This window comes from Dasypus novemcinctus, chromosome 8 (genome assembly GCF_030445035.2).
Source record: "Dasypus novemcinctus isolate mDasNov1 chromosome 8, mDasNov1.1.hap2, whole genome shotgun sequence".
Classification (NCBI taxonomy): Eukaryota; Metazoa; Chordata; class Mammalia; order Cingulata; family Dasypodidae; genus Dasypus; species Dasypus novemcinctus.
The window spans coordinates 123,494,273-123,506,654 of record NC_080680.1 but is presented as its reverse complement, the minus strand read 5'-3'; the positions used below and the strand labels follow the sequence as shown (position 1 = coordinate 123,506,654).

Genomic DNA, 12,382 nt, shown 5'->3' with positions numbered 1-12,382 from the left:
CGGTTTGGCAGTATCTACCAAAGCTGAACATATGCATAGCCTATGACTCAGAAATTCCATCCCCGAGTGTATTCCCATAGTAATGTGCACATATTACATCAAATACCTAGAAATAAATCCAAGAATTCTATACAGAAACTTATACAACATTTCTGAGATAAATTAAAATAGACCACTTACATGAAAGCACACAAAAATCATGGGTGGAAAGATGTCAATTCTCCCTAAATCTACCTACAGATTCAGTAAAATCCCATTACAAACTGCAGCAGGTTTGTGTCTACGTATGTGTGTAAGCTGACAACCTGATTCAAAACTGTAGACAGAAATTCAGAGAGACAAGAATATCTGAGACCTGAAGAAGAAAAAATAAGATGGAGGATATACACTGCCAGTTTTCAAGACTTAGGATGAAGTTAGGATAACTAAGGCAGAGGCGCTTGGGTGTAAGAATAAACAAATAACCAATGGCAGAGACGAGGACGTCTAGAAACAGAGCCACATATTGACAGGCGTTTGTCTAGGACAACGGCGACACGGCAGCACAACGTGGGAAAACAAGGGCTTCTTAATAACGGATGCGGTGCCGAGCAGACATCCGTAGAAACAAGGAGAGAAAGCTTGGTGCTCTTCTCGCACCACACGCAAAAAGCAATTCCAGGTTGACCGTACCTCTGAACACGAAAAGTAAAACAATAAATGTCCTGAAAGAAAAGAGGACAATGTCTTCCTGACCTCGGGGTGGGCTTCATTCACATTTTTTGACTTTCTGTTCATTACAAACCCCATTTAGAGGACTTCCAGGCGGCTGAAGTCAATGGGGCTGTGCAGAATTTACCTCCCCAAACTATATGAAATAGCTACAGAGTCACAAAAACTCTCCACAAAGCTACACTCTCAGCACTAACTGAAGACGGAGGACGCTAAAGCTGCAAAGTAACTGCCAGGGAAGAGGGAAACTAACAAATTCCAGCACTGAAACCCTGATGCTTTGCCCTGCCCCAGCCCCGGCGCCGGGCTTTGAGGAGAGGGGCGGCAGGCTGAGGAGACCGCGGGACAGGCGGGGTGAGGGTGGGCCGGAACGGCGACGGGAGGCGGCTCCACCCTAAAGCTGAAGATGCTAAGAAAGTACCTGGACAGATCAGACCACGTGCCCCTGGGAAGCTTTTCAAAGTACCTGTGATCGGAAGGACGGCCATCGCCGGAGAGCCCGACCTGCCACTTAAAGGGAGAGACACTAAGTCCAAGGCTGGGTTCGCGATGGACAGAGCCAGGCTCAAGTTAAAGGTTTGGTCTCCCACGTACACAGCTTCTGGGGAAGGAGCAAAGGGCAACAAGAGGGAAGAAGCATCACTTGGCAGCCAGGTAGTGAAGGGGTTAGAAAGAAAAAGTAGAAAACAGAGGATCCTGCCACATAAAAGAGGAAAACACAAATTCAGAGGGCTCGCAACTCCTCCCCCACCACTAAAATAAGCCAGCAACCACCTGCTGACACGCCTGTGCCATGCTAGGTGGACAGGACAGTTGTGCCATTTAACTCGGAATCTTGTGAAACGCCCCCAATGTCATAAAAACGAACACAAGAAAAGTAAAATCCTTAGAGAACTCCTGCAGAAAACCAGAAAACGATTTCACACTTATCAACTGAGGAAAATTCTTCCCTCCAAAGAACCAGGAAGCAGTAGAATGCTGTAAGCCTGCACTGCAAACGGAATTAAATATACTCAAGTAAGCATCTGAGGCTACTAAAACCAGCTTGCGTCAGAAATTCAAAAATAAAAATCGGAAACGGACAAAACACAGCTAAGTTTATTTTTTAAAAAGTGTTGACTGAATTCAGGAGAGAAATAGAAGAAAAAAATTGTCTAAGAAAAGAAGAATGAATTACAAGCGAGAATAGACTCAAATGAAAATTTAACTGACAGCATTGAATAAAGGCAAGAAAACAACTAAGAAAATAGCAATGACATAAACAAGAAAATAAAGAGAGAAAGTAATAGACGTGAAAGGCAGGTGAAGAAGGAGTCATATACAAATCATTGGAGTCCCTGAAATTGAGACTGGAGTTTTTGAAGAAGAAGAAGAAAAAAGTAATGGAGCAGAGCTAATAGTAAAACTATAATTTAAGAAAATATTCCAGAAATAGAAAAAGATCTGAATTTACACATTGAGAAGGCACCAAGTACCTGAGACACTTAGCCTAAAGTAATCAGTTCTAGCCTTATCCAATATTGGAAATTCAAAGATGAAGATAAAATCTTCAAGGCCTCAAGAAAAAAAATTTGAATAATTTACAAAGGCAGAAGAATTAGACTAGCATAAAACTTGTCTAAACATACACACAGAGCCAGGTAACAATGCAGCAGCATTAAAAAAACAACAACACAAAAAACCAAAGTGTGAATTAAGGATTTTATATCTAGCCAACCTGTTCTTCAAACTTAGCACATAGAAAAGCAGTTTTCAACATTCAAAAACTTCAAGGAATTCTGTACCCATCATCCCTTCTTGAGAAAACTACTAAAGTATGAGCTCCATCCAACACAAAGATACCTGGGAAAAACTCCAGCAAAAGGACTGATGGTGAACATTCTTAAATATACAAATGTACATGTAAGACTTAAACATATGTGGGCATAAGGATCTTGGGAGACTAAAACACGTATGTTATATATTGTGACAAACATAAATAACGCAACAAGAAAATTGGGGGAGAAGGGAGAGGGAAGGAGAAAATCAGAAAAATCTCATTGTTGTATAGGCAATAGGTGGGTGTTAGAGGATACCATCCAAGACTGATAAACTAGATAACAGAGGAATAACAGGGGATTGAAGACTTATACAAGAGAGAAATTCAAAAGTAATCATTAAAACAAACGTACAAACCTTCCTAAATACTCCCCCAATTTTTTTCATAGAAAAGAAAAATGAAAACATACCTCATCAAAAAAGAAGTATAGCAAATATAACAAATACACATAATTATAAAATATGGAGTTGAGACCAAACATACCAGTCATAAGAATAAATGTGAACAGGCTTTACTCATCTACTGAAAGAAAGATTTTCTATTTTGCTCATAAAAGAAAGCCCAATTATGTGCTGAACACAAGAAACACACCTAAAACAAAGTGATTCAGAAAAGCTGAAAATAAAGGGATGGACAAAAGTAAACTAGGCAAGTGGAAAGAAAACGAGAACAAGAGTAGTGATCCTGTTATCAGACTGTAGAATTCAACTCAAATTCCTTAAACTGACCAAGTAGGACACATTTTAAAGCTAAAAGCCCAATCCGCAATAACACGTAGGAACACTTAGGGAACAAATAACATAGTAACCACCTCTACAAACAAAAACTACAAGGAGATGCAAGGAGACATAGACAGAATACACTAAGGAGAGGAGACTTTAATGAAAGACAGGTCAAGAGGACAAAAAGTCAATAAGGAGATAGAAGATCTAACCCAAATCATCAAGAGGGTAGACCTTATGGATATAAATTCAACTCTTCACCCTGGTAATAGAGAATACACATTCTTCTCAAGTGCCCCTGGTTGGGTCTCAAAAACTGATCATATATTAGGTTACAAAGAAAACATAGGTAATTTCCATAAAGTAGAAATATTGCAAACAACTAGAATGTACAACCAAAAAGAAAACCCCGGAAGACCCTTTCACCTGGAAAATTAAAAATATCCATTAAACAACTCCTGGGCAAGAGGAGAAATACAAATTGAAATTTCAGAATTAAAAAAAAAAAACAAAAAAAACCCAGACAGTGAAAACATTAAACACCTAAAACTACCCATGCATTTAAAGCAATGATTAGCAATGATTGTACTAACTACTTTTAGCAATAAAAATGAAAAGATAAAAAACTAGGAAGATAATAAAGTAAGCTAAAGGAAGCATGAGGAGGAAATAATAAAGATAAAAGTAGAAATTCATGAGGAAGAGTAGAGAAATACAGTAATCTAATTCATCAAACTACTGATTCTTTGCGGGAAAAAAAACAACTTAGAATAAAAGCCAAATCACCAGCTAACTTGATAAAGAAAAAAGAGAGAAAGCACAAATATACAAAACAAGAAATGACAAGAAATAAAGACCACTGCTGAGACACCTTATACTAGAGCTATAAGCCAAAGAAGATAAATTAACTGTAGATATAAGAATGAATAAAGGGAAGCGGACTTGGCCCAATGGATAGGGTGTCCGTCTACCACATGGGAGGTCCACGGTTCAAACCCCGGGCCTCCTTGACCCATGTGCAGCTGGCCCATGCGCAGTGCTGATGCGTGCAAGGAGTGCCGTGCCACGCAGGGGTGTCCCCCGCATAGGGGAGCCCCACATGCAAGGAGTGCACCCCGTAAGGAGAGCCACCCAGCACCAAAGAAAGTGCAGCCTGCCCAGGAGTGATGCCGCACACACGGAGAGCTGACGTAGCAAGATGACGCAACAAAAAGAAACACAGATTCCCGTGCCGCTGACAACAGAAGCAGACAAAGAACGCAGAAATGGACACAGAGAACAGACAACTGGGGGTGGGGTGGTAAGGGGAGAGAAATAAATAAAATAAAATCTTTTAAAAAAAAGTAGATACAATGTATTATTTTTTTAAAAAAATAATGAATAAAGAGTAGAACTATCTCTGTTTACAGGTGATATGACAGTAGGCCTGGAAAACCTATAAGTCAATGATGAAACTATCAGACCATAAAAGAATTCAGGAAGTAGCAGGATAAAAGATGAACATACAAAAACCAATAGGCTCCATATGCACAAACGATGATCAGAGGACATGACATTAGAGAAAACCCACTTCATGGCAACACAAAAGAAGATTAAACACTTAGGGATAAACTGAAGAGGAACTGTGCAAAACCTACGTGAGGAATAGTTTCAAACACTCTAGGAAAACACATTATTCATCAGGGAAACACAGAGAGCAAACAAAACAGCAAAGACACCCACGATGACACCCTGACCAGGACGGCTGAAATTAAAAAGAGCAACTAGAGCAGGTGCTGGTGAAGGTGAGGAGCCACTGGAACTCTCCTCCATGCCGGAGGAAGCATGAGCTGACACAGCCAGTTTAAAAACCTGTTCGGCAGGGTCTGCCAAGCGGAACACAAGCCTGTCCTTTGACCCTGCCCTTCCACTTGCAGGTTTATACCCAAGAGGAAAACGTGCACGTGTCCCACAAGAGGTGGGAAATACCATTCTAGCTTCACTATTGACAATAGCCCGAACCGTAAACAATCAAAACGTCCACTCACACTAGAACGGATAAATAAGTTGCGATATATTTATACAGCAGAATACTATTCTATAGTGAAAATAAACAGACTTCCACGTGGAACAACAAAAAGGAACCCCACTAACATAATATTGTATAAAAGGGGGAAGACCCAAAAGAGGATATATGTTTGATTTCATTTACTTGACCTCAAAAATAGGCAACTGGTTCCTATCGGTGGCAGGTACGGGCTGGAGCAGGCACAACAGTGGCTAATAAATCTTGTCTTGACCTGGATGGTGGTTATGTATGTTTTACTTAAATAAAAATAATTATTTAAAACCTCAAAAGGAATCCCAAGTCTTTCAATTACTCCCCAACTTACCTAACTTGGGCTCTAAATCCTTCATCTACCTCATGGCTCCTTTCTCCTACCCCTGAGCATACAAGATGGAGAGAAATAGAATTTGTTAAGCAGCTACTGTGTATTTGAAATGCTGCAAGACACTTTCTTCTCTGTTAACTCATCTGATCCTTAGGAATCTGTGAAAGAGATATTATTACCCCAGTTTTATAGGTGACAAACAGTTGCAGAAAGGTTAAATGACTTGCCACAAATCCTGGTATCACTGTATTCAGCTGCATGTAATAGAAAAGAAACAAACTGTCAGTGCCTTCTGTGAGAAAGAAGTCTCTTTCTCATGTGAAGAAAACTGTCCCTGGGAGGCAATGCAGGGCTGCTATGCTTTGCTGCACAGTGTCATCAATGTAATCAGGCATGTCTTTATGCCCCACTGTCTTAGAATCACGTTTCCTTCTCAAGGCCATCTCATGGGCTAAGATAGCTGCGGGAGCTCCAGCCATCTCATCCACATTTAACCAAAGTGCCATATAATCTCACTGGCCGGAACATAGAACCCTGTCCATATCTAGCTGCAAGGGAGGCTGGGAAACGTAAATTTTCAATGGAGTGGCCACATACCCAGTTAAAACTCCGAGCTGTGATTTGGGTACGGATGTCGGTACCCAAACGATGACCGGCAGCCTGCCAGAGCCGCCCAGCTGGGAAGCGGTGGGACGAGATTCGGAGGCGGCAGAGCTCTCCCCCCCTGCGCTCCTCCCCTGCCCGCCGTCGCCCACCTCCCGGTGTGCACCTGCGCCTCCCCTCCTTCTCCCGGGGAAGGCAACGCGCAGGTAAGTGAGGAGGAACCGCCTGCGGGCAGGCAGGGGCCACTGCACTGCGCAGCTCCCAGGGCCGCCCCCTTGCCCGGGTGCTCCCCGTGCCCCTGGAGCGCAGCGCTCTGCTAACGGCCCCGAGCTCGCGGTCGCGGAGCCGCTGTCCACGGTCACGCTCCCTGGCCGAGGCTCGCGGGGTGTGCGCCTCGTCCAGCTCTAACAATGTGGACTGAACAGCAGCGGGCGGGCGGAAGCTGCTCCCCAGGAGACAGGACAGACGCCTCCCAGGGTGACGTGTCGCGGGAGGAGGGCGGCCCCAGGGCTCCAGCCTCGGCCCAGCTCGCGCCCAGCAGGGGACAGCGCGGGGGGACGGGCCTTTTCGGAGAGGCAGAGACGGGCGAAGGAGGCCCGGGACCGGGGGGCTTCCGGCGGAGACAGACCTAGAGGGGCTCTGAAAAAATGCAGGGGGACGTCGACCTCCCCAAGGCCTCCGAGCCGCTTTTGGGGAGCAGGAGTGACGCAGGGACCTCGGGGAGGAAGCGGCTGGACTTCCGAGGGCAAAGCAGGTGCCCGCGGCCGCGCAGCTGACGCTCGGGCGGCGCGAGCTCTGGACACGAGCGGGGGCCGCCGGGGGGCCGGAGAGGACAGGCGGTCGCCCTCGTCGTTCCGCCCACCAGGGACTCCTGCGCGTCCTCAGCCGCGGGGGCCGGGCCGCGGGGGGCCTCGGATGGCAGCTGGGAAGGGCCGCGCGTCATCCCGCGACTCCCCCACAGGGTCCCTTCTCCTGGCAGGGTCCGCGGTCCAGCAGGACAGACGCGCAGCGCAGCCCGCCGCCGCCGCGGCCGGGACCGGGGCCCCGGCTCCCCTTTCCAGTTGAGGGGACTGAGGCTGGGCAGGGGCCACTGCGCCGCGGGGGAGCCGCTGGTCCGGACACGCGTCCAGGGGGCTGCGCGGTAGAGGGGAGGGGGCGCGGAGCCCCGGATCCGGCCGCGCCTGCCGGGTGACCCGGGTGTGTCCCCTCCCTCTCTGCCCCTCAGTTTCCCCACCTGTAAGATGGGGAGGCTGGCGAGAGCCCGGCTAGTTGCTGATGTTCTACAGGGGCGTGTTTGTCTTTGTGGGTACCCAGGGACCCCAACATACAGGCATCTCCTGGCAGCCAGGGCGCGAGGACCGTGGCCCCGAGCGGCCATGCATGACGCAAGGCCAAGTTCAGGCGTCATCTCTTGATCTCTCATCCTCTCCGGGGGCACAGACTTCCAGAGGTTGGGTGGGGAGAAGCTGACTTGTGGTCTGACCACAAGTAGAAATGCTGTCATTTGACTCTGGGCCCCCCGGGCTCAGGAGAGAATTCTCAACAAGAGCGGGTGCAGAGGACGGCCCAAGCAGGGGAGGCAGGGCCGGGAATAGGGCGAGGCGAGCGAGGCATTCACTTCCGCTACCGAATTTAAGTGGGAGCCAGAAAACTCAGATGAGATAAAAATATATATATTTTAATGTGACATTTAAAAAAAAAAATTAATGCCCCAAAATCCATGTTGCAGGCCAGGATGAGGGTGAGGGAAGTGGGTCCTACAAATGTAGAATGAGATCCTGTCTTCATTTCCAATTTTGATATCTTATTCATAATAATTTTTCTGTATTACTTTTCATTTAAAATATTGCCATAAAATATTATTTCTCTTGATGACTGAGATTTTCAGCACCCCCCGCCCCCCCCCCACACACACCCTTAAATTTTGCCTCTGGTCCTGGGCTTGGGCCTGTAGACTCCAACCAGGGGGCGGGCAGATTTTTTTGTTTGGAGAAGGGATGTCCCTGGGACGCAGTCACCGCCCCCAAATCTCTGAAGAGCTACATGGGACAGAGGAGCCCCTGGAAGGGCCAGAGGGACCAGGGGGAAAGGAAAGGGACTTCCTAAGAGAGCTCTTCTCTGTCTGGGGAAGTGGTGAGTCCTCAGCGGCTGGAAGGATCCAAGGGTCTGAAGGCGGCTGGAGTAGAGGATCTCCAGGGCGGCCCAGGACCTCCTCGGGTTCCAGGAGGCAAAGCGGCCGCAGAAACGCCTGTGGACCCTCAGTCACGTCGCAGCCTGAGAAGGCAGGACGTGCTGCCTCTTGCCTCCGAGACCGCAGCCGGGCCGGGGTCTGCTGGGACCTGAGGCGCCGCCCGACAGCCTCCCCCGTCCTGGGGGCCCACGGGCTTCCCGCGGTCTGAGTGAGAGGGCGTTCCGGTGGACTGCCCAGGGCGACGGGCGAGCTGGCCCGTCACCAGCCCCAAAGCTGAAAAAAGGAGGTCAGGACCCAGGGAACGGGGTAACAAATGCCAAACCATTTCCACCCCAAAACCCTGCAAAAGTGACCTTCCTGAAGTACGCTCCCGAGCATCGCCGGCATCTCTGCAAGACTCCTCCGCCTGGGATAAAATCCTGGCGTGACATTCGAGGCCCTTCTCAGGTGCCGTGAGGGCGCTCCACGCAGCTTCTCGATCTCACGGGTAATCATTTAAGCCTTTGGGTTCACTTTAGTTTCTTGGTTTGGTTCTTACGTCATCTGTTTTCATGGGTTTTTTCCTTTGTATTGTTTTTTCCTATTTTATACTATTTTTAGATTAAAATAAGGGGTACCCCCGGGCCCTCATATCTTTTAATAAATTGCAAGTTTTGACACCTTTAAAAATAACATTTACTGAGATAAAATGAGTGGTTTCTGCTTATTCCTCAGCAACTCAAAACAATTTTTTTAATATATACTCATTGATCTGAATATGAAAATATTTCTTTCAACATAACCAGAGTGTGTTTTTTTTTTCCCCCACAATCTTCCAGATGCCAGCTCGGACTGAAGAATTGTTTACAAAATGCATCCTAATGATTTCCCATTTTTTGATGAATCAATAAGTCACTTGTGTCGAGCTGGCCCTGATTGAGTTTGAATAATGAATGAAAAAACATGTATATTTTACTTTTGCATAAAGCTTACTCTTTCAATTCAATTGGGTGGGGAATTGAGCAGTCTGTGCTCAGGAAAGATGGAAAAGAGTCACGTGCACTGCCGTGCGGAGCTGTGCCCGGGGCTGGAAGGGCGAGGAGGACGCCGTGCCTCGTCACAGCGCGCCCCCACTTCCCGCGGCTGTGTGCAGATGGAGAGTGGGGACTTGCGAGATACGTTTCCACAGCCAGCCCACCTGTCCTCGGGGCAGCCCTGAGATAACCAGGACGGGTCTTGGGAGCTTGCGGGTCCCCAGGACAGCTGCACCCTCTCCCCTATCCCCAAGAACTGCAAGGCCAGGCACCCCACGGCCCAACCTGTCATCCGGCCTCCCGATGAGCCTGGGGTGGGATGTTTTTACCCCCGTTATACAGATGAAGAAACAGAGGGTCCGGGAAGTCAAGTTCAAGGGCAGAGAGCCAGTAAGTGGCAGAGCCGGGTCTGAAGCAGCCCGGCTGGCCTGTGGCACACTTTCCCAAGGCCTGTCCTCTCTGGGCAGCCATGGGCATAAGGAGAGACATTTCAGGACAGAGGGGCACAGAAGGACACCCTGACTTAGTCTGAAAGGCGACGCCGGCTCCAGGCTCCTGGGGAGAGCACATCACAGGGTCCTTGTAGATCCCCAGCAGGCATGTGGCAGAGGGCGGCTTATCCCCACTTTACAGGCACGTGAGGCTCAGAGAGGCCAAGGGACTGGCTCAAAGCCACACAGCAAGGGGCCGGGACCAGGTCCACGTCGGACCGGGGTGACGATAGGGGCGGGGCCCGGGGCGGGCGGGCCGAGGCACTGACCTTTCCTGAGATGGTCTTGATCTGCTTGGAGCTCAGCGGCTCGAAGTCCACGCCCAGGTAGCCCTCCATGGCGGCGAGCAGGCTCTTGCGGAGGCAGCGGGACGAGTTGGCTTCTGTGTGCACCTGCTCCCACCAGGAGGGCTCGTACCAGCCCGGGATGATCCACTGGTACTTGCTCCCGTACATGTTCTCCTCGTACGCCTGCAACACACGGGGAGCACGCAGGCACCGGGTCAAGCGCTCGTCCAAGGCTGCGGGCCCCGAGGGAGGGGCGGGGAGGAGGCAGGCTGCCTCGGAGCGAGCAGTCGCTACTGTTCTAGTCCCTGCCTGGTCTCCTCCTTGCTGTCTCTCAAAGGACCCGAGGTAAGGTGAAACATGTCTAATAAGAGGAACACTGAGGGAAAATGAAAACAGAAGGGCTAGGAAAAATACGAATGATAATATGTTGTAGAGACTGGGGGTAAAGGGAACAGAATATTCGGCAAGCAGACCAATGATTCTACCACCAGACATAATTACATTGTATATTTCACCATGAGCCCCCTGGCAGCCCAAGAGAAAAGGGCAAATGAGATTATTTGTGTAACGTTCATTATCAATTAAGAGAAAACACACAATGTCCTCAGGGGAAACAATGTGTCTTTTAGAGGGATGCACTAAAAAAAAAAATAGGTGTCTCAGATAGAGCTGCACATAGAGGGCACTGCCAAGTGAGCCAGCAGGGTGTCAACAGTGTCTCTACAATAAGCACCTCCATGAGGCGGCTCTTGCATGTGTCTTTCCTGAACGCTGAGGTCCTGACCTCAAAGCACAACTTAGGGAGAGCAACCCTGCCAGGGGCCAAGACAGTTTCACTGAAGCGTGCAGTTTATGGATGGCGACACCAGGCAAACTGAGCGTCGCTTCCGAATCTTCACCCAAAGCACAGTGCGCGTCAACCCCAGTGCCCCGCCCCCAAATCCCTTACATCTATACGCTACGCAGGCCTCTTATTTGATCGTCATTCACATTCACCCCACAGATGGTCAGGGCAGGGCTTATTATCCTCATTCTGGAGATGAGGAAACTGAAAATCAGAGAGGGAAAGTAACTTTTCCAAGGCCCCCCAGCCAGACCCAGGACCTCCATCCACTAACTCTCAGTCGCAAAGCCACGTTGCCTCCGTTGAAACAAAAAACATCACCAGAACGTCCCGATGCATCTGTCTAACTTTAATTCTCATTGCAGTTATTTCAGATCCAGAAAAAACACAGCTTAGGTGCACCCAGAAAACCCCACTTTGTAGGGACGACCTGTTCCATCACACCCTGGGTCCAGAGTGAAGTTTCTAAAGCGAGGTCACGTTCCCTCCAGCAGCCAAAACGCCCAGAAGTGACCGCGGAGAGCAGAGGCGGCGCACGTCCTGTGCACCGTGCGGGCGCAGGCACCGTCGAGGGTGGACCTCAGCAGGTCCCCGGGGGCCACCTGCGCTGGGCTGGGGTACGCTGCACATAGCGGGGTTTGCGTTTCTTGGCCCAGAACAGGGGCAGACTGAGAGGCCGGGAGGCCGGGCCACAGCCGCTGAGGGTCACTCTGGGCTCTGGGAGGCCCTGGGTGCCCCCCGCTTAGGGTCCAGGATGCCGAGCCAGGGTCTGCCCCCAGAAAGGCCCGCCAGAGCCCCCAGGAGATCCACACGTCAGAGAGAAGTCACTGTCCAGCCTCAGAGTTGGGGGGCCCCCGACGCTCCTCCCCACGGAGGAGATGCCGCCAAAACTCCCTCAAAACTCAGAAGGTCCAGCCTGCACTCAGTGGGCAAATGTGAGCTAGAATGTTCCTTAACTGAAGCTCAGATCCCATCTCTCTGGCCTCTGCCTACGGTCCAGGGAAGCCTCTGGAAATTAAACAAAAATTGTTTAATGAAAGAGCCTTTCAACTATTTCAAGGCAATGATCACATTAGCTCTTCTCTAGGCTCCCCCATTGAATACGAGATTTCACCTCCCTCATTCTAGAGGCTGCACCTCTCTTAATGCAGCCTCTGATCAGTCACTTTTCCAGAAATCACATTTTAATGTTGCCTCTGCCAGAATCGTTGTAGGAAAACACAGAGAGCCCTCAGGTATCAGTTAAATAACAAAATTCCAGTTGAACAAAAGCATGGGAATCTCCTGGCCTTCCCTCTTTTTAAAGGAAACTCAACCCCAGAATCTGGT

The 12,382-nt window shown here is 49.0% G+C and overlaps 1 protein-coding gene across 1 annotated transcript in view; it reads right to left on the bottom strand.

Annotated features, from left to right (window-relative positions):
- Positions 1-12,382, bottom strand: part of GABBR2 (gamma-aminobutyric acid type B receptor subunit 2) — a 367,202-nt gene that overhangs the window by 145,179 nt on the left and 209,641 nt on the right. Inside the window, exon 6 of the mRNA XM_058302623.1 lies at positions 10,192-10,392. Coding sequence (XP_058158606.1) covers positions 10,192-10,392 — 201 coding nt within the window. The remainder of the gene's footprint in view (positions 1-10,191; positions 10,393-12,382) is intronic.